This window comes from Typopeltis vanoorti, chromosome 1 (assembly GCF_054136105.1).
Source record: "Typopeltis vanoorti isolate ZY-2024b chromosome 1, IOZ_Tvanoo_1.0, whole genome shotgun sequence".
NCBI classification, from domain to species: Eukaryota; Metazoa; Arthropoda; class Arachnida; order Uropygi; family Thelyphonidae; genus Typopeltis; species Typopeltis vanoorti.
In genome coordinates, this window is record NC_143549.1 from 18,239,178 (window position 1) to 18,261,217 (window position 22,040).

The window sequence follows — 22,040 nt, forward strand, 5'->3', positions numbered from 1 at the left end:
ATGCTCCACACGGCATCAAAAATGTCTTCCCCTGTAGTGGTTCCATGAATGGGAATCATTTCCAAGAACTCTTCAGTAATATACATATTGTCGTCGCAAGCCCGAAGAAACAAAGCAACTTTAGCCGCGTCGTGAATATCGAAACTTTTGTCAGGTGCAATTGAAAAGCACTGTACTTTTGCAGATATTTCTTGTAACTGGTCACGCAGATTATCTGCCATTTCGGTTATTCTTTCGATCACAGTATTTTTGGACAAAGAAATATCGCAAAATACTTGCACATTTTTGGGACATGTTTTTGGCTGCTTTTATCATACGTTCCTTAACCAAGGAACCGTCACTAAAAGGTTTGGAATGTTTCGCCAATAAATAGCTGATTTCATAACTGGCTCTCACTGCTGATTCATTATCTTTTAGAATTTTTAAAAATACTTGTTGTTGACTTTGAAGCGAATTCTTCATACTCATTAATTTTTCTTCTCTCAGTTTACCCTCAAATATAACTCGCACCCTCAAAGCGTGAATATCGTTCTTTGTGAATTTTATCTTAGTGCCTTTTTATATTATATTCTTTGGCAACTCTAATTGTTTCATTATAAACAATGCACATAATTTTGTCCCTTGTTTCAGTGCAGAAGTAATTTAATTCCCATTTTTTTTTTTGAAATTTTCTCCTCTCATCAGCAATTTTTCTTTTTCTTGTTGGCTTGGAAAGCGACCTTGCCTCGGTGAATAAAGATAGTATTAATATTATTAACAATTTTTATAAAAATGTTTGAATAAAATCGCACAAAACTGTAGACCAGTGCATGATGCTATCACAAATAAAAAATAATAATAAAAGGGGTTCTCTCACTACTAGATTGTCTTTGAATCGTGTTCGGCGCACTGACTTCAAAGATCACTGATTGACTGTAGCAGGCAATTATAAACTCATAGCTGAATTCCCATGAGTGCGTAGGCTGCGCGTCACATGAACAGCTGATAGCCTTTAGAATTCAACTTTTTCAGTACACTACCAGCAGCGTGCTGTAAATTAACAATGAAAGTATAAATATAGTTGACGACTGATTAGGATCGAATCTAACATTGAAATTGCAACAAATTTTCATTATTGCAATTATATTAGAGCAGATTGTTGCATCCATATCATAACTATAGTGTTTACGATTGATTAGGATTGGATCTAACATTGAAATTACGATTAATTTTGGGGAAAAAAGTGCGAGTTATATTTGAGTAAATACGGTATCAATTTCTTCGTTTTCATATGCCATTTATAGTTACAAAATGGATGCAACGACCTGCTATAATATAATTGCAGTAATAAAAATTTATGAGCTAAAAAATCATGGTGTGAGATATATGCGGGGATTTTTAGAAACTAAAGTTTTCACATAAAAAACTGAAAATGGGGATAACTTGCCAAGAATCTCCTCTTCGTTATAGCTACTTCTGGCCTCCAAAGCGGTTTCCTTGTGTGAATTGTCAAAGTCATTATCCAAATAGGGTCATCTTCTTTCCCATTATTCCAAGTAAAAAATTGCAAGTAATTTACAAGATTTTAGATACATAATGAACACCCTTCACGAATGTCTGAGAAGTGAATGTAGAATGTGAAATAGGCAGCAATGGTAGGCCAATAGAGATAGATAGAATGAATTGAGTAAATACGGTATTTCTGTTTTATTATAAAAAGCAATCATCCTTTTTTTAAAAATCTTTCCTTGAGGCATTGGGAGCCTGCACGCAGCTTGCGGGCCACCAGTTTGACACCCCTGATCTACACCAATGCCATCTACCGCCGACCACCACCACTAGTATTTTCATAGACAAACCTCCATGCCCCCGGCGGGATTCGAACCTCGGCCTTTTGGCTGGAGAACGGATATGCTAACTACTCGGCCAACCAGACTTCTTCTTCTACGCATTATTCCGGCTTCCTTTGCAGGGTCCATGTGTTACTTTTTAGATGCGACTTCTTATTAGTACTACTCCCAACCGACCCATCGCTTGGTCTGCCGCTGGGGGGGGATATATTTTTGACTGTAGAGGCGTATGTTCACGGGGCCGGTTTGCCTGTTTGCAGGATGAAAAACGCCAGATAAACTAACGGAAAAAACCCTACTGACCGCGCCCAAGACCGGCTAACTTGGCTATGCCTGAGGAAGATCCTCAAATTCCTCACGTCTACAAAGGGAATCGAACCTGGAACACTCCTTCTCCAGGCATATGGTTGCGAAACGCAAAGCCACTAGGCCACCAGACTGCCATTCCATTATCGTTCCATAATCTTTGGCCATTTCATTTAAATTTAAAGTATCGTTCTATAAGTTATCTTCAGAATTTGTAATTATTATTTGGTCATCAGAAAAAAGGAGTGTGTTTAAGTTCACAATAGGAGAATTCCATTTTATTATTATTTCAATTAGATAAATATTAAAAAATTTCTGAAAGGGAACATTCCTGTCTGACTCCTTGGTTTATCTCTTTTGTATATGATAGCTCATGCTTTAATTTTATTTGTATTTGATTATTTTCCTATATACTTATGATAGCTTTTAGAATATTATTTGGCATTTGTCTTTCTTTTAATATGTTAAATAAAATGCTTCTTTTTTACTTTGTCAAATGTTTTTTCAAAATCAATAAATGTAATGTGTTTCTAAATTGTATTATTTTCTTTTCTCTATTATTAATTTTAGGCAAAAGGCTGGGTCTATACATGATCGTCCTTTTCTAAATCCATTCTGTACTTCTAAAATAAAGTTTTCAGAATATTTTATTAGTTTGTTATTTAAAATTCTGCTATATATTTTATAACAGGAATTTAGTATACTTATACCTCTATAGTTTTTAGGGTCATCTCTACTACCTTTTTTAAAGATAGGGATCACAATTCTTTTTTCCATTCTATTGGCGGGTTACTAGTTGAATAGATTTTATTTAAAATTAATAGGATTGTGTCTTTGAACCTTCTTCCTGCATATTTATATAATTTTGAATCTAACTATCTTCTCCAGGTGGTTCTTGCCCTCAACCATACATGGCAACACTATCGACAAGATTTTTTTTTCTAAGTTGGTACATCTGTCATAAGATTACTAAATAACTTAAGGAATTCACAACATATACTGGAATATAAATTAAAATAAACTTTAATATATACTTCCTATATTTCGGCAACGTTACATTGCCATCTTCATGGGAACATAAGATTATGACACGTGCACTCAGGCACTAAAAATGGCAAATGAGGTAGAAGCGAGGAAACTACTGTTTTTCCTAAAGTCCTGATGGTGTCCCTAGCGGGCTATATTAGGTATTCTTGGCCATTGACCTGAGTTCTCAAGATGTACGTCTCCCAAATTTGGGGCAGTCTTGTGCATCCAAATTTGTTGAGGTTTGACATGTTTCTTAGGGCTGATGCTGATTCCATGAATAGCCTTTCAAATTTATACTTGCTGAGGTGTATTAGTGTGGCTTTCTTCCACCGTATTCTGTAGCGTGTATCCAGAGCATTGTCTGCAAGCCCAGAGTGGCTGTAATGGTGAAATCGGATATAGTCCTTGTGTTCCACAATTCTGATATTAGCTGTCCTGCCTGTTTGGCCAAAGTAGGGCAGCTTACAGCTGCAAGGGACCTGGTATACACCAGGTAGGTCTTGGGGAAAGTGGTTGGTCTTTAGTGGAGTGGATAAGGATGCCAATTTTCTATATGGTCTGTAACAAGAGGTCAGATCATGTTTATTCAGGAATTTGGTAATTTTTTCCAAGGTGCCCTAGATGTAGGGAATAGTGATGGATTTAGAGTAATTTTTCTTGTGAAGGGGGGGGGGGAACTGTGGTTTACTGGTTTTAGTATTTTTTTGGATTTTTTTGGGTGTTGTAGCCATTGGCTGAGAAAGTGTTAAGGATGTGATTTAGTTTAGTGGTTAGGGCATTGTCATTTGAACAGATTAGTTTAGCCCTGTTGTACAGTGTCTTAATAACTCCATATTGTTGTGAGGGGTGGGTGGGATTGTTGGTGAATGTACCTACCTGTCTGGGTGGGTTTTCTATAAACTGAGAAAATCAGGCTGGCAGGTGTCTAGTGTGTCTAGGAAAGGGAGGCTGTTGTTTTCCTCTTTTTCCAGGGTGAACTTGATTCTGGGGTGTTGGTTGTTTAAGTGCATTAAGAAGGAAAGGAGTGTATCAAAGCCATGTGGCCAAATAGCGAACACATCATCAACATAGCGTAACCAAACAGTGGTTTTTTATTGGGCTGAGTTTAAAGCTTTTTCTTCAAAAGTCTCCATAAAGAAGTTGTCCAAGGGTGGGTAGGGTGGTGAACCCATGGCTGTCCCCTCTATCTGTTTGTAGAATTCTCCCTGCCCAAAAAAATAGCCTGAGTTCATTGTGAACTGAAATAGGACTGCGATATCAGAGGGAAATTTGGCCTGGATGAGCTCTAAGGTTTCCTTGAGTGGGACATTTGTGAATAAGGAGGAGACGTCAAAACTGATCATAATGTCTGTATGTTGGAGTGTAAGGTTTTCTACACTGGCTTTGAAGTGGGTTGAGTTTTTTATGTGTGATGGTGTGTGTTGCCAGTATAGTGTGTGTGAGTGCTTTGGCTAATTTGTACGTGGTGGAATCAATGCCATCCACTATGGGACATAATGGCACATTTTATTTATGTATTTTTGGGAGTCCATAAATACGGGGGGAGGGGGGGGGGTTTCTAGAGTTAAAGGGTTTTAATTTGTTAGTAACTTTCACAGGCCAAGAAGTGATCTTCTTAAGGAGCCTATGGAGTTTTCTAATTTGTGAGTTGGTGGGATTGTATTCAATGGGAAGGTAAGTAGTCTTTATCTGTCATAAGAATCCATGTGAAATTGGTTTCTAATTCTTCTTTAGTTATTTCATTTTCATTAAATGTTTGTCAGTTATCTTTGTTAAAATATCTATCTGTCCACAATTCTGTATAGAAATTTAGAAATTCTTCTAATTTCAATTCGGTGTTAATTTTTATGTTTTCTTTAGTATCTGTACTAAGTGTTTCAAAATCTTATATGTGTTGGGTCTTATTTTATATAAATCATGTTCTAAATTAGAAACAAATTTGTTCCATGATTCTGTATGTCTTAAGCTCTTGTTTACTCTTTTTATAAAAAGAGAAGAGAAGTCTTCTCTTTTTAGAAAAAAGAAAAGACTTCTCTTTTAGTCTTCACTAAAAGAGAATTCTTTTTCTGACTTTCTTTTAGCTATGGCTCTTATTCTTTTATATTCTATTTCATCTTGTAATCTTTTACTCCTTAACCATTTATGATAGGCATCTTTTTTCATTTTGATTATTTCTTTGATTGTATCATCCCATATCTTCAGTTTTGTCCTTCTATTGAATTTTTTGGTCTTTCCTAAGTTTTCATTTGCTGCTGTATTTAGTATAATTTTTATATTAAGCCATTTCTATTCTTCATTTTGTTTTATTTTATCTAAATATTGGTTAATTCTTTGTTCATATAGTGATTATATATTTGTGTCATTTAACAATCTAGTTTTATAACGAAATGTTTTAAATTTTCTTTCTGTTGTTTTTATTTGTAGCTATTTAGGTGATAATCTTAATTTTGTTTTAACGAGGAAGTGGACACTACTTATTTCATGTCCTCTGTGAGCTCTAACATCTAAAGAGAACTTTGTCTTTTCATTTTAGATAAAATAATCTAATATTGATTTCCATCCTCTTGCTGCCCAAGTATATTTATGTATGTCTTTATGTTAATAGATAGAATTCATTATTTTAAGGTTATTATAAACTACAAACTCAATCAATTTTTTACCATTCCTATTTAGAGCATGTTCTCCGTATATTCTTATATTATTATTAATTTTCTTGTTTCCAATTCTTAAAATTAAGTCTCCTGCTAATATTACATAATCAGTTTTATTTATTTTATTATGTATATTTTGTAACTGATTATAAAATTCAATATTATCCTGTTCTCTTCCTTCTTCTAGAATAAAAATAGAATATTTTTATTCTAGAAGAATTAAAGAATAAGCTTCTATTTCTATTATTCTTTCATTCCATAATTTATAATGTTTTAACTGTTTTGAAAGGGAATTATGAATCCAATCATAACCTACTTGTACTCTGGTCTCTGTCGACTCCACTATATTTCACATTAAAACACTAACTAAATTTATTTAGCTAATTAAATTAAGCTAATATTTTGCCTTTTGCAATCAGTTTGTGTTTTCCTTCTTACGGTGTGCTTGTGTTAGTATATTTCTTTGTGCCCATGAAGATACCTTGGTGACCAAGGTGAAATATTGGCATAATAATAGAATTAGCTAAATAAATTTAGTTACTTAATAATTATCTTTAGACATGTTTTTTTTTTTCACTAAATATCAATGAGTGATAATATTTAAGCACATAAGTTTACTGGACTGCTGTAGAAATTTTCAGTTTATAGGCTGTATAAAATGTAATCAGTCCAAAGCTGAATTGTACACACAGAATTGCATGTTCATATGTGTACTTTAGTGCACATATGAACATGCAAGGTCTTATCTGACAAAGTACTTTGCATCTTTTATGGATTTGTAATTGGCTTTATTATTTTTTGAAGTATGTTACGTTCCTTGCTCAAAGATTGAAATCCTAAATAGTGGATCATTGTCTTCTACTAATTGACAGTTAACGTCATAGATAAATGTATCTTCTAACATTTTTAGTTTCTCTCTCTTTCCTGGCTGTTTCTTTAGTACATGTAGATCTATTTTCGAGATAAATTTCAATTTATTTCTTTGATTATTTTCTTAGGATATTTGATCAACAGAATGTAAATATGCCACGTCTTATTCTTTCTCAGTTTCGCTGGCTGGACTACTTGGTTAATGGAAAGGTAAGATCTTTATGACTACTTTTTTTTTTCTGGTATCATACATTATTACTACTATTATTATTATTATGATCATCATCATCACTCCCTCCATGGAGTCAGCTTACTCATTGTCGGAGATTCACTCAGCCAACAACATATTTATCTTACTGAACCTTAAAATCCTTAATACTCCCTATATGTTAATATATTAACAATATATTCTGGTAATGTGTTCTGTTCATCACAGTTCTCCATGTAAAAAATCTGCTCCTAAGAAATCAGATCATGATTTCCTTTTAATCTAATAGAATTCCATCATTAACTTAAATGGCTCTATCAAGTTTCTCCTTTTCCTCTGATCCACTAAACTCTGCAATATCCGTCCCAATGGCTTTAACAGGCCTTTAAGGCCCACAACCTTCCAAGCATGCTTGGATTTTGTAACCGAAATACGAGGATAGAATGGTCACTCCTATGCCTCACGGTATTCTTGGCTGTATCCCTGTGTGTTCAAGGGGCCGGTTTGCCTGCTTGCAGGATGAAAAACACCAGATAAACTGGCGGAAAAAACCCTACTGCCCGCGCCCAAGACTGGCTAACTTGGCTATGGCTGAGGAAGATCCTTCAGCTCCTCACGTCTCCAACGGGAATCGAACCTAGGACACTCCTTCCCCAGGCATATGGTTGCAAAGCGCAAAGCCACTAGGCTAACCGCACGGACAAACTCTGTAATATGTATTCTTTTAATACCTCTTCATGGCCAACATTCTAGAGTTCTGATATTGCTTTAGTCATTCATCTATTGACCTTCTCCAGTGTTTCTACATCCCTACTCCAATGATATGTCACCAAAATCTAAACAGTAATCCAAGTGTGGTCTGACTGTGGCATATTCACCTCCGTTTCCCTACATATCAGTGTACTCCTTATCTTAAACTCAGACAGCAAGTGTTGCACAGTCTTTGCAACACTTGCCATCTGACCTCTACTATTTAACTGTATTTTTTTTTCATTGCCTAATAACTAATAGCACATCTTTCAAAAGTGAATTTAACAACGATGGCAAACTTTAATTTGCAACAGAAGCTCTTCTATTGTTGGGAAAAAATGGACTTTTTTTTTGTGTGTGTGAAAATAATTCAAAAACTGTCTTGTAAATACAGCCAACTTTCGCTGTAGCAAACAGTTATGAAAAAAAAAAAAAAAAACACTGGATATAAATTCTTGATAAAAACACTTTGTAAATACTGAATTTTTTTTTTTAATATTTTTTTTTTATTAAGGAATTTTATCATCATAAAATCCCTGGTATCTACTTTCAAGGAGTGTAGAGAATAATAATAATGATATTAAGCAAGACCTCCAGGGAGTTAGAGACTCATCAAGGGAGGCCACATAATACACACACACACACACACACACACACACACACACACACACACACACACACTAGCTGTCATACTTATTCTTGAATTCATGACCTACTAAAACATGACCTTCACACTGCTTGCATGTACCACATCCAATGGCAATCCATTCCAATCATGCACCACCCTATGAGACAAAATTCTAGCTGTCATCCCCTTAAGTAGAATTAATTCTCAGCTTCCGAGGATCCATTTTGTCATTTCCCCACCCCCCATAAAATGAAAAATTTCATCTACTGAGATTCTGTATAACTTTTTCAGAAGTTTGTAAGTCTCAATCTTATCACCCCTCTTTCTCCTGTTTGCTAGTGTCAGCAACCTACAAATTTTCAATCTGTCTTCATAATCTGTATTACACAATCCTGATATCATTTTTTAACCCCTTTGCACTCTATCCACTGTATCGGAATCATAACGGAAACCAGTAGACAATACCTGTGCACAATACTCTAAGTGAGGTCTTATCAAGGCCTTGTAAAGAGGCAAAATGACTTCCTTATCATACCAAAGGGCATGACTATTCAAATCATGCAAATAGCTGTATGTCAAATTCTTCCCAATGTCATTCATGTACAAATTGAATAATAGTGGACCAAGGACAGATCCTCGTGGTACACCATTAGTTATTACTTTAAATCTTACAGACTCGCATCCCCTGTATGTCACTTTTTTGATATCTGTCAGTCAGCCATCCTCTTAACCATGCTAATATTTTATAATCCTAACCCATATTCTCCAATTTATGCGACAGTCTTCCATGCTGTATTCTGTCAAAAGCCTTAGCAAAATCCAAAAGTATCATGTTATATCCATTCTCCTTGTCTAGTTCCATGGTAACGTTATTATAGAATGTGAGCAAGTTGCTAAAACATGATCTTCCCTTAGTAAACCCATGTTGCTCATTGCAAAGTAGAGATTCACTGTCAACCCATTTCTGAATGCAAACCCTAACCACTTTTACCAAATTCTTCACGACCTGAAATACTGATTGTCAGTTGTTGTTGGGTACATCGGTCTTTGCACCATCTTTGTGTAATGGGATTATCATACATTCTTTCCATTCCTATGGAATCTTCCCTGTTGTGAGACTCAAATTATATAGCGTTGCTCAAAGGAATGGGTTGATGGGATATCACCCATGCTGATATCCCATCAACCCATTTCTGCATGTGAGTCCAAACAGTTTTTCCAAAATCTTTACTCCTCCTCCTCCTGAGATACTGATTGGTCGATAGCTGGATACATCGGTCTTTACACCACCCTTGTGCAATGGAATTACCATACGTTTGTGTGGAATCTTCCCTGTTCTGAGACTCCAATTATACAGCCTGGTTAAACAAATAGCCAGTTCAGCTGAACACTCTTTTAGCACCCGTGCTGATATCTCATCAGTCCATATTGCTGCATTCTTATTCAGTTTGCGCAACAGCTCTAATACCCTCTCTTCATACACCAGGTTGAAAGCTTTTAGCAAAATGGACAGTCATTAGTTGAACAACTTCTTTCAATATGAAAGAATAACTCTTCTGCGTTCAGAAGAGTTATTCTTTCATATTCACTTTTTCTTTTACTTGCAGCATATTGATAAAATTCTTGTGGGTTGTATTTAGCTTGCAGAGCTAGTTTCTTTTCATACTCAGCTTTCTGTTCAACAGTTGTGACTATTTTAGCCTGCTGCTTATAATTTTCATAATGGACATCATCCTTATGCACACAGTATTCCTAACAGATCATCTATTTCTTGCAAATCCTCTCTTTCTTAATAAGATTACACATCCCTTTGACTCCTACCCTATTTATTCTTTGAACTCTCAAGACGCATTTTGATATTGCATCATTTAAGTATTTTTTAAATGCTTCCCATGCACTCATGATATTTTTACCATCCAGAAATTATACCATTTTGCTGAACCTGGTATGCTCCTCAGTTGATCATAATTTCCTGCTTTGTAGGTTACATGCTGTAGTTCAGCATGTAACCTTTTCTGAATAGAACATTCATAAACTTGGTCTCTTCCCAAATGAGTGCTACGTGATCACTGTCACCAACTGGGGGTAGAATAGTTATGTCTTTAACTGAAACACCCTCTGACACTATAATCGAATCTAACACTCTTTGACCTTGAGTTGATTCTGTCACATGCTGCTTGAGGAAGTTGTCCTGCAGGAGCTCAATAAATTGAGTTTCATTCTTCTGAAGAGATTTTGCTGCTACCCAATCAATATTTGGATAATTAAAGTATCCCATTATGATTACTCTTAAGTTTACCTTGTTACTACCTTCTGTTGAAAATTTTCCTTCAGCTTAGTCTATTATCTGTCAGAGCTTATATTTCAGTCTTCTGTGGCACTTCTAACTGCTTCCAGCCACCTGGATCTTTGTTTTCCTCTGGATCTTTTTGTTTTTCATATTCTCAAAATGCTAACAATTCAAGGTTCCTTTTTAACATCTTTCTTTTTAATATGATTTTGCAAATGATGGCTGTTGACTGCCCTAATTTTACTCAGAACTATATCTGTGATCTCCAGTCTTTGTTCATCTGTTATTTCTGACCTATTTTTCTGATCCATAAGTTAAAATTGATTTGAACATTATCTTCTATATTGCTTCTATAGTTTAGTGTTTTTGGAAATTTATTTTTTATTCCATATAAATTTATTCAGTTTGCTCTCCAATATATCAGCATGGCTTAATCAGTTATCTATTTAATTTGCCTTCTTGATTAATGATTGTGTCTGTGTTGCCAGATATTTTACTTGTATAATTAATTTCCCCACTGAAAAGTCCCCTTCACAGAGAACACCTGTTTATGGTGGGGACTTTCCACCATGAACAGGTGTCCTCAAGTGGTAGTGAGTGGTACTAGCCCTTTTCATTTTTCCTCTTTTTCTTTGCTTTTCTTCTCATATTCTTTGCTCTACTTCTCGTGAATTTTTTTTTACGATCCTGTCTTCCTGTTCACCATCACTGGTATCCAGTGTCCTACCATGATATTTGTCATGCAGTGCAACTCCATAGACATCCAGAAAGGGATGTTACTCTTGGTAATCTTGCATTACTTTGTCCTTCGTTTTGGATGGGTGAATAATTGGCTAGTGCTCTTGCCTGTGTTAGATCCTGAGTGGAGAACTTTACAAGTAAATTCTTTATTCAGGATTTAACATGATAAATATTACTAATTAAGGAGATACCTGCACATCAGCTAATAATTATGAAAAATTTCTTTATGTTATGTGATAATTTGTAGTCCATATGCGCCATATATTGAAATTTATTCCTGTAACTGAAATGAGAAGCAGAGAATTTTGTGTCAGAATAGTGAGAATTATGTAAGGGAATTGTTAAGTTATTTGTAAATCCCATTAAGCTGTCTAGTACATTACGAAATTTCCAGAAAGATAATAAGTAGTAATCTGGAATAATCATGTATAATCTGTACAAGTCAAGCGTAGCGATGAAGGCGGTACCTACACGGAAAGTGATGTCAGAGCGACTACCTGGAATAGGCTAACCTAACAGATTAGGGAGAGTGTAGGATCACCCAAGGGGCATGAACGATGCGGTTCATGGATAAAAAACACATCGAATAGAGGGCGCCCGATAGGGTGAATAAAAGATGATGCACGATATTATGAGGCTTTTTCTTCTTCGGTTCCTGGATTCCAGTTTTAGGAGGATTGTCGGGGGATTCATGAGAGAGTGGTGGGTCGACTACAGTGATGACGGACGGTGGGTACTTTTCTTGAGAATGCTTGAAGATTTACAAGTGGAGCTGATCGTGATATGACGGCCTATGCAGAATCGAGCCTTAGCAGAATGTCCCATCGGAGTGAATGGAGAAAGTTTCCTGTGGAGCGGTAGACAGCACGCCAGAGCCTGGAAAAGATTCAAAGAAAAGCGTAGTGCATCGTTAGGCGCAAAGACAGCTGATAATTATACAGTAAGGTAATCCAGATCTACATGAGATGGCAGCATGAAATCTGAAAGGATCCAGTAATGTAAAGATTTTCATTCTCTGTTAAAAATCGCTTAGAAGAATAAGAAATTTGTGTATACTGTAAACTAAAGGACACTAATAGAGAACTTTTAAGTGAGAATTTGATTGGATTAGTTAAGACCACGTGGAACAAAGAAGAATTGTTGATAGGCAGTATTTTGATTGAGAATGGCTAGACTTGACTAATGAAATTTAGAATTAAGATTATTAAACTTAAGGGGATATTAAATCCCACATTGTTTTAATACCCTTTGGTGTCTGTTTGGTCTAGCTACTCACTGATGAAGCCTCAAAAATGGCTGAAACCGGACTGGGTAGTGATCTCCCACCATAATGTAAAAACAGCATACATTTCCTAGGAAATGTGTTTTTACATTATGGAAAATACCAAGAATAGCAGTCAGAACTTTACCACCTTTACTGCGAGTTGCCCGAGATTGTACTACGTACTAGGACTACTTGCATTAGCTCACACTAGTGATCGCAGATTCTTTTATAGTTTATTATATTCGGCATGAAACTCTCTGATACCAATCTTTGAGTTTCTTTTTCGGTTTTAAAACAAGGTGGGATTTAATATCCCCTTACGTTTAATAATGTTTATATCGCTGAAATGAAGCCTATTGGCTCTTTATATTTAAGAATTAAGATAGTTATTGATAGAGTATTAATGAAAGTGTTCAATGCGTGTTCTTGTGAATAACTTGTAAAAGGAATTATATCATAGTAGTGTTATGCTTACACTTAATCTTATCCTTTCGTAATTGAAGGAATCTGAAAACACACCCCAACTCAACATCACCAGAATTAAAGATCGGTACTATAAACATAAGAAGCCTGAACGGCAAAGAAATGAAGCTAGCTGAGGAATTAGATAAATACAAAGATCGACATAATAGGGGTGACTGAAACAAAAAAGACAAAAACTGGTGAGATCTTTCTGAGCAATAAATACAAAATGTTATATTCAGGCAATGACAATCAAGGAAAAGAAGGAGTAGCCATAGCATTCAACACAAAATACGAGGCTCATCTTCTTGAATGGCAGGCAGTGTCAAGTAGAGTGATTTGGGCAAATATCAGAATGGGGAACTGGACAGTGAGATTTATTTGTGCCTATGGTCCCACAGAAGGCTTTACTAAGGTAGAAGTGGAGGAATTTTTTCAGTCTCTAGAGAAAGCTACTGACAATGAAAAAGGAAAAGTTGGTCCTTGTTGGGGATCTAAATAGCAGAGTAGGAAGTGATTGTCAGACATACAAAAATGTTTTTGGAAAATTTGGAGAAAAGAGCAAAGCTAATAATAATGGCAAATACCTGTTGGATTTCTGCTCAGGACATGGACTGGTTATTGCAAACACCATGTTCCAACATAAAAATGTGCACAAATTCACATGGAGAAAAGAGGCAAGGAATAAGAAAAGTCGTATTGACTAGGTTATTGTTGATAGTGATGTTTTCTCCTTGGTGCAGGACACCAGAGTGTACAGAGGATTGGAAATTGGAAGCGATCACTATTTAGTCTTGAGCAGGATAAAATTGAATTTCATATTGAAAGAATACCATGTAAGAAAGTTTTAAAGCGAATAAAAGTTGAGCAGCTCTCAGATGTGAACTGTAGACTAAAGTACACAAAGATTATCGAAGAAAAAATGAAAGAGTTTGAGAAAAGGAACCAAGCCTTGGAGATTCAGTGGCAAGCCTTGAAGAATGCCATGATTGATTCAGCTAGAGAGGCATGTGGTGAAGTTGTCTGCAAGGATAGAAATATTAGAACTCCATGGTGGACACAGGAAGTTAAAGAGGAAGTGAAGGAAAAGAAGAAAGCATATTAAAGTTACTGGCAAATAAGTCAGCTTGTGCTCTTAGAGAATACAGAGACAAACGTAAGAAAGCTAAACAGTGTAAAACTAGCTAAACAAAAGTCATGGGAGGGCTTTGGCAAGAACACAGAAAATTAATATCAAGAAGGTGGCAAAATATTCTGGAAGTTGTTGAAGGAGCTAAGGAATTGAGGAAAGAGTGTTAGAGGTCATAAAAGGAGTTAAAGATGATAAACGTGACATGAAAATGGGAGAAAAAGATATCCTTGAGGTATGGAGTAATTACTTTGAAAATTTGCTAAATGAAACAAGCAGTGATGACAGCACAATGATAAAAAAACACTGACCAGGCATGCAGTCAGGAATACATATCCATACTTGAAGTAGAAAAAAGCCATCAAAGGCTTGAAATGTGGAAAGGCAGATGAAGTAGATGATATTCGAGCAGTAATGCTGAAGTATAGTGGTATAAAAGTCATACAGTGGCTACCCTGCATAGTTCAGAATGCCTTGACAGAGGGACGAATTCCCGATGATTGGAGTAGAGTTCTCATAGTACCCGTATATAAAAATGGAAATAAAACTGAATGTGAGAATTACAGAGGTATATCCCTTCTGAGTGTTCCTGGTACGTTATATGCAAGTATACTTGAGAAACGATTGAGAAGAATTGTGGAAGAAAAGCTTGGTGAAGAGCAAGCTGGATTCAGGTCAAATAGAGCCTGTCAGGTTCAGATCTTCACTTTACAACAAATAATGGAGAAATCATGGAAATATAACAAAGATCTGTATTTAAGTTTTGTCGATTTGAAAAAGGCATATGACAAGGTGCCAAGAGAGAAGCTATTCAATATGCTACGGTTATATGGCGTCAATGGGGCATTATATCAAGCAATACTTAGTCTTTATTTGAGTTGGAAGTCAGCAGTTAGAATTGAAGGAAGTATAGGAAGATGGTTTAATGTTAAATCTGCTGTGAGACAAGGATGTACATTATCCCCTCTGTTATTCATTATCTATATGGATCACATTATGAAGGAAAGTGGTATTAAACATGATATCAAAATTGGAGATGTTAATGTCAGCTCTTTGCTTTATGCGGACGATGTTATACTTCTAAATAACTTCCGCTACAAGTCTGCAAGATTCTCTGACTAAATTGAATAACTGTTGTAATAGATATGGTATGAAGGTCAGCAATAAAAAGACAAAGACAATTGAAAATAGGCAGAATCATTGAAAATGTCAAATGTGTTGTGAATGGAGAACATGTAAAACAAGTAAAACATTTCAGCTACTTATGCACGATTTTTAGTGAAGATGGTAAATTAAATATGGAAATAGACGAGATTCAACAAAGCTGGTATGGTAGGAAGTCAATTGAATAAATTCATATGGAATAAGAGAGAAATTAGTCAGAATACTAAATTAGCTGTATACAAGACAGTGTTCAAACCAGTTTTAACTTATGGATCTGAGAGCTGGGTCAGAAGTAAAACACTTGACCAAAGACCAATGACTGCAGATATGAGAGTCCTGAGGAAGATTATAGGCATGAACAGATGGCATCAATGGCAATATCATTTTAAAAACTAGGATATTCGGAAAGAACTTGACGTTGTCAGCATCCAAGAATGCGTTAGCACAGCTAATCTGAGGTGGTATGGTCACTTAAAATGGGCGAGGAAAGATTAGCAAAACAAGTGTTCTCTGCCAGGTTGGCAGGAAAACGACCCAGAGGAAGACCAAGAGATAAGTGGATTGATACGGTACTAAGTGCCTTAGACGATAGAAATATATGATCTGGTAATGTTGAAATCTTGACAAGTAACAGGCTGATTTGGAGGAAAATTGTAGGTAGGAAGTTAGTAATGATGTAAATTTTTCATGTAGTACTATCATATCCTGTACACCCCTTGAGGGTACATGGCAGGAATTTTATGATGATGATGATCAGCTTACTCAAATTCATTGTTGTGATTTAGTATGAACCTTAACTTAGATTGAGTTTTGTTCTATTGAGTATTTGAATTTTCTTAACTCTAAATGTTTTATGCTTTTCCAATAAACATGTTTTGTACCTTATACCTGAGTTTATGCCTGATTATGAATTCAAACCACCACTTATGAAATAGAACCTTTTAGCGCAAAGGAATTAGGTATTATTGTTTAAGTGAGATTCAGTTCACGATTGCTAACTGAATCTGTACAGTGCCAGTGTACGATTAATTACTGTGTATATCCCTTTTGAATTTAGAATTATTTCCCTGAACAAGAGTCTCTTCTGTTATTAGATATTGGCTGGTGCAGCATAATAAAAATTTTGCCAATATCTGAAGAGGAAATTGATCTGAATTAATATTTTAACACCTGAAAGGGCCAGGAGAGTTACGATAACTCTTCTACCACATGGTCTGAGGATTAGAAATGCTATACCAGATACTATACCAGCTCTGGAACAAGTGCAAGACTTGTTATAGTGTATAGCATCTGGGGTAACTTTGGCATTCCACTTCTTAATATGTTTATTATTTGCTGGGAAGCAAGCATCTGTTTGTTGCTTTATGGGTGGGTGAGAAGGAGCTCTAACACTGTACTAATAATCTCTTGAGCACTAATCGTCCTCAAGTTTTCTGTGGCCCTCACTAGGTCCTAACCAAGTATGAATACCATTGATACATCATTTGATAACAGAAATAAAAAACAAAAGACATCTGACACAAATATTTATGTACTAGTGTTTCTCATCAGTCATACAACATGTAAGAAGCCAATTGACAAAATATCACTTTTGAAAAGGGTTTAGAAGATGGGAAGGATTTCTCTCAAAAGAATTAAAACTACATTCTGATGATATTCTTGTGAAAACGTCATGTACGTGATGCTTAGAAAAAAAAAAATACTCACAGCAACATCAATAGGTGGAATACCAGTTATTATCTGGAACATCAGGGGAGATATGTTCAGAGCTTAAAGATCACGGAGTGACAGATATGAACTTAATACTGATATGTAGGGTGGTCACCAGATCTCACCAGAAACATCATCCTTACTTTTGCTACATCTGGACCTCCAGCATTGGCACTAGAGGAATATATCAATTTTCCTGTTAAGCTCTATATCCTTAATCCACCAGGATGCTCTAAATGTCAGAAATATGGGCATGCCAAAACTGTCTGTCGTGACTACCACTTGACCCTAATGTGGTGGTGAAGTGCATAATAATAAATCTTGCCCAGCAAAGAAACCTAAATGTGTTAACTCAATTGTTGGGGAGTACATCCAGCCTGCTTCCTGCATGCCAGAGGTGAAAGAATGAAAAAGATATACAAAAGTTAAAACAGAACAAAATTTATCAGGATGAAAATAAATTAGCCACTATATTGAAATTCTCTTATTCCGAGAAGGTAGTAGTTAAGAAAATAACAAAAGGAACACAAACAGATGTCTGTTCTTCCACTCTGATAATTTCAGCATAGCTGAACTTCTGAGTGCTGTTCTTCTCTGTAGAGTGCATAAATCACCTGACCTGTTGTCTAATTTTTCTGAAACAACTCTTAAAATGATCCCTTTCAGTGAGCATCCACTTGACAAGTGGGTGCTTATTGAAATTATAGCAAGGGTATAACTGCAGGATAAGCCACCAGATACTCCCACAGAAAAAATGAATATTTCCGTATCCACTGAAAGTAAAATAAATTCACTAAATGATCATGTCACATCAGATGATGTATTGAACATATTTCTAGAGAAAGAGATGGGTGTTCACTGTCTATACTTCCAGAAATTAGTTGACAACATAAACCTGACAAAGTTAAGCCCTCAACTTCAAATTGGACATGTCTTCAGAGCCAAAATAATAGGTACATTTTTACAGTGGAACTGTCATGGATTTTATGAAAATATTGATTCTGTTAAAGTTCTTCTACAGAAACACAAACCATTATGTTTCTGTTCTGCAAGAAACATGTTTAAGCCCTTGTGAGGATGGACAGTCACACTCCTTTCTAATATATCCACTTTAATTCTGCTCTGGAAATGGTAACCATTTTCCTGTCTGAGTCTTATTTTAATATGTTCCATTTATATACTATGAAAGTAAAATACAAGCTGCAGAGATAAGATTTTTAAGAACAATTAAAGGGTGCACAAAATTGGACCATATAAGAAATGAAGACATTAGAGAAACTTGATATTTATAACAGAAATGGAAAGAACATCCTATTTAGGATGGAAAGATATCAGCTACTAAAAGAGGTAGATAGATATAGACCAAAGAGGGGGGGAGGAGGAGGAACAGCAACAAGATGGAAAGACCAATGAAGCTAGAACAGGCAAATGTCCTAATCCTTGAAGAGAAGAAGAAGATTTATATACTACCAGGTTTTGGTTTAAATTAAATCAACCGTAATAACCTTATATTGTAATTATTCTCTTACTTCTTATTATTATGGGCTACTCCAAGGAGTCCTTAGATTCATCAAGGGAGCCCCAACATCATGTCAAGAACAACTATTCAACATTCACACAGTATCCATCTCTCCCTTTGTAATAATAGACTGAATACTTTGAAAGCCACATTATTAGTGATGCGTGTAACAGATTGTAGTTGTTGCTGCCTGGACAATACAATTCCAAAAACATCATCTCAATTTCCACGCTATCCAACATTTTGGTAGAATCTTGCATGCCAAGCAGCTAAGAAGATCAGGACAGAGCAAGGATTATATTTCATATACACCCTACCACCAGATACACCTGGAAAGCACCCGGTGATTCAAATAGATTATATATTGGTCAAGAAAAGATGCAGAAACCAAATAAAAAAATTGCAAAAGCTATCCAGGTGCCAACATTAGTAGTGACCATAACCTTGTCTTAATGAAAACAGAACTGAAACATAAGAAACAAATCCAAAGATACAAACCAATAAGATGGAACCTTGAAAAATTAAAGAGTAAAGAAGTAAAGAGAGGATACCAAGGAGCAAGTGATCATAACATTCCAGAAAACATAAATAGTCAGAATAATATTGATAACCAATGGAATGTGATTAAAGAGTTAATTACAAATTCATCAAATCAATTATTGAGAAATGCAGAAAAAGAAAAAAGGAAACATTGGATAACAAATGAAATACTTGGCCTTATGGATGAAAGAAGAAAATATAAAAATCTTGTTAAAGAAGATGTGGCCAAATACAAATATCTTAAAAATCAAATTACAAGAAAATGTAGACAAGCCAAAAAAGAATACCTGGAAGAATAGTGTAATAACATAGATGAATTATTTAAAAAAGAAAACATAGAGATAGCCTATAAAGAAATTAACAAACTGACCTTCAAATTTAATAAGAACAGCAAAAACAATGCCATCAAAGATGAAAATGGAAAATTACTAATAGAATCTGAGGATATATTAATGGAATGGAAGAATTATTTATCTTGAAAATCTCTATAATGGCGATGAACTTGATATTGATATCAGCATAGAAAATCAAAATGAAGATAATCTAGGAACCCTAATAATGCGAGAAGAATTTGATAAAGCACTGTCTGAAATGGGTAAGGGAAAAAGTCCAGGTGTAGACAATATTCCTATAGAACTGCTACAAAATCTAGGTGATGAAACAAAAACCTTACTCTATCAATTAATAGTCTAAATCTATGATAGAGGAGAAATATCAAAGGAGTTTGAAATCAACCATAATACCAAAAAAGAATAATGCAAACAAATGTTAGCAAAATTCTGCTAAAAATTATTCAAAATAGAATTTATTCAAAAATAGATTGTCTATTGGATGAAGACCAATTTGGGTTCAGAAAGAATAAAGGAACAAGAGAGGCAATACTCTGTTTAAGAACAATAATAGAGAGAAGATTAGACCTTAGTCAAAATACTTGCATTTGCTTCCTTGATTTAGAGAAAGTGTTTGATAAAGTAAACCAGCAAATACTCCTAAATTGTCTAACCAATATCAGCATAGATTTGAGGGATAGGAAAATAATTTACCAAATTTACAAAAATCAAAATGGACAGATTAAAATCAATGATAAGGAGAAAATAATAAATATAAGGAGTGGAGTAAGACAAGGATGTATACTTTCACCACTTTTATTTAATTTATATATTGAAAAGGCCATTCAGGAAACTAAAGATAAAATAAATAGTGGCATAAAGATAAATGGTGAGCAAGTTGTGTGTATAAGATTTGCTGATAACATAGCCCTTGTAGCAGAAAACAGAAGAACGTTAAAAACAATGCTAGAATTACTAAATAATAAACCTTGAAAAATATAAAATGAAAATCAACACAGATAAGACTAAAATCATTGTTACAGGCAAAATCCCTATCAATATAGAGCATATAGACATCAGCAGGGAACAAATAAAACAAATGAAAAGCTTTAAATATTTAGGAAGCCTAATAACAGAAGATGGCAGAACACATAAGATCAAGAATAAACAACGCAAAAGCCCAATTCTCTAAGATGAAAAGCATTTTAACAGGAAACCTCAACCTATAATTGAAAAAAAAAATTAGTAAAGACATTGATATGGAGCATTGCACTGTATGGATGTGAAACCTGGATTCTAGGCAGAGAAGATGTAAGAAGATTAGAGGCTTTTGAAATGTGGTGCTGGTGCCGCATAAACAAAATAAAACGGACAGAAAAAAAATCAAACCAACAAGTCCTGAGAGAGATAAACGAAACAAGAACTCTAATTAAATCGATCAAAATTAGAAGGGATAGGTGGTGTGGACATATACGTCGACATGATGGACTTGTGAAAAGAATAACTGAAGGCAAAATAGAGGGGGAAAGAAGAAGAGGCAGACCAAGGAAAAGCTTTCTTGACCAAGTCAAAGACAGCACGGGTTTGAGGAGTTACTAGGAGGTTAAGAAGAAAGCCAATGACAGAGCGGAATGGAGGAAATTGCTGCTGAGCTACCAGTCCCAAGACTGATGCAACTGATGATGATGATGATGACACCCTACCAGATCAAATTTCACAGCTTTTAAATCAGCTGAGCTTAAATCAGCCATTTTTTACCTTGGAACGTAACAAGTGTGTTATTACTGAAGTGTCATTGCAGACACTTGGAGAAAATTTATTTTGCTAATCTCAGAAACATCTTAACATTTTTCAAATTTTAATGTTGAAAGAACAACAAGAGAAACAGCATCTAAACTTTTCTAAAAGTGGTCTAGAGTTAAAATCAGCTGTTCGTCAAACTAAAAAGAACTTTTTTACCTCATGTCAGTTCAGTAGTTCCTGATGACATCCATTATGGGATGATAAACTTCTTTCATGGATCTCCATCTCTTTCTGTACAAAAATACATGCAGAGGGAGAGTTATCAGATTCTTTGCATAAGTCAGTTGTCATTCCAAAACTAGGAAGGATCTGACACAAGCAAACAATTACAAACCAATTGTTCTCACCAACTGTCTTTGTAAGATATTCAAGAAAATAGTAAATGAAAGATTTCTCTGTATTTAGAAAGAAATGATCTGTTCAATACATAATGTAGCTTTCAAAGACATCAGGTTTCATTGACATTAGATCATTTGATTCATTTAGAAACATGCGTAAGCAATGCATTCCTGAAAATGAACATCTAGTTTGTTTTCTTTGACATAGAAAAGCTTATGAAACAGCCTGGAGACATGCCATATCAAAAGACCTATATTCATGTCTTATATGATACCTTCCTGTTAAAAACTTTGTCTTGTTTAATCTTCCAGGTTTGAGTGGGAAGCACATTATTTCAACCACATCATTCAGAAGAATGTATTTTCTATGGTTCTATCTTAAGGGTGAAACTCTGCTGTTAAAGTTATTTAGTCATTGAGCAGCTTTCTCTGACAGTAGGCAGTGCTCTATGTGTTAATGATTTCACTATTTACTGTCAG

The 22,040-nt window shown here is 35.2% G+C and overlaps 1 protein-coding gene across 5 annotated transcripts in view; it reads left to right on the forward strand.

Moving 5' to 3' along the window:
- Window positions 1-22,040, forward strand: part of Fancd2 (Fanconi anemia complementation group D2) — an 883,021-nt gene that overhangs the window by 145,282 nt on the left and 715,699 nt on the right. For all 5 annotated transcript variants that reach the window (XM_090413132.1, XM_090413256.1, XM_090413216.1 and 2 more), the window contains one exon: window positions 6,814-6,895. In XM_090413132.1, the coding sequence (XP_090269258.1) occupies window positions 6,814-6,895 (82 nt within the window). The remainder of the gene's footprint in view (window positions 1-6,813; window positions 6,896-22,040) is intronic.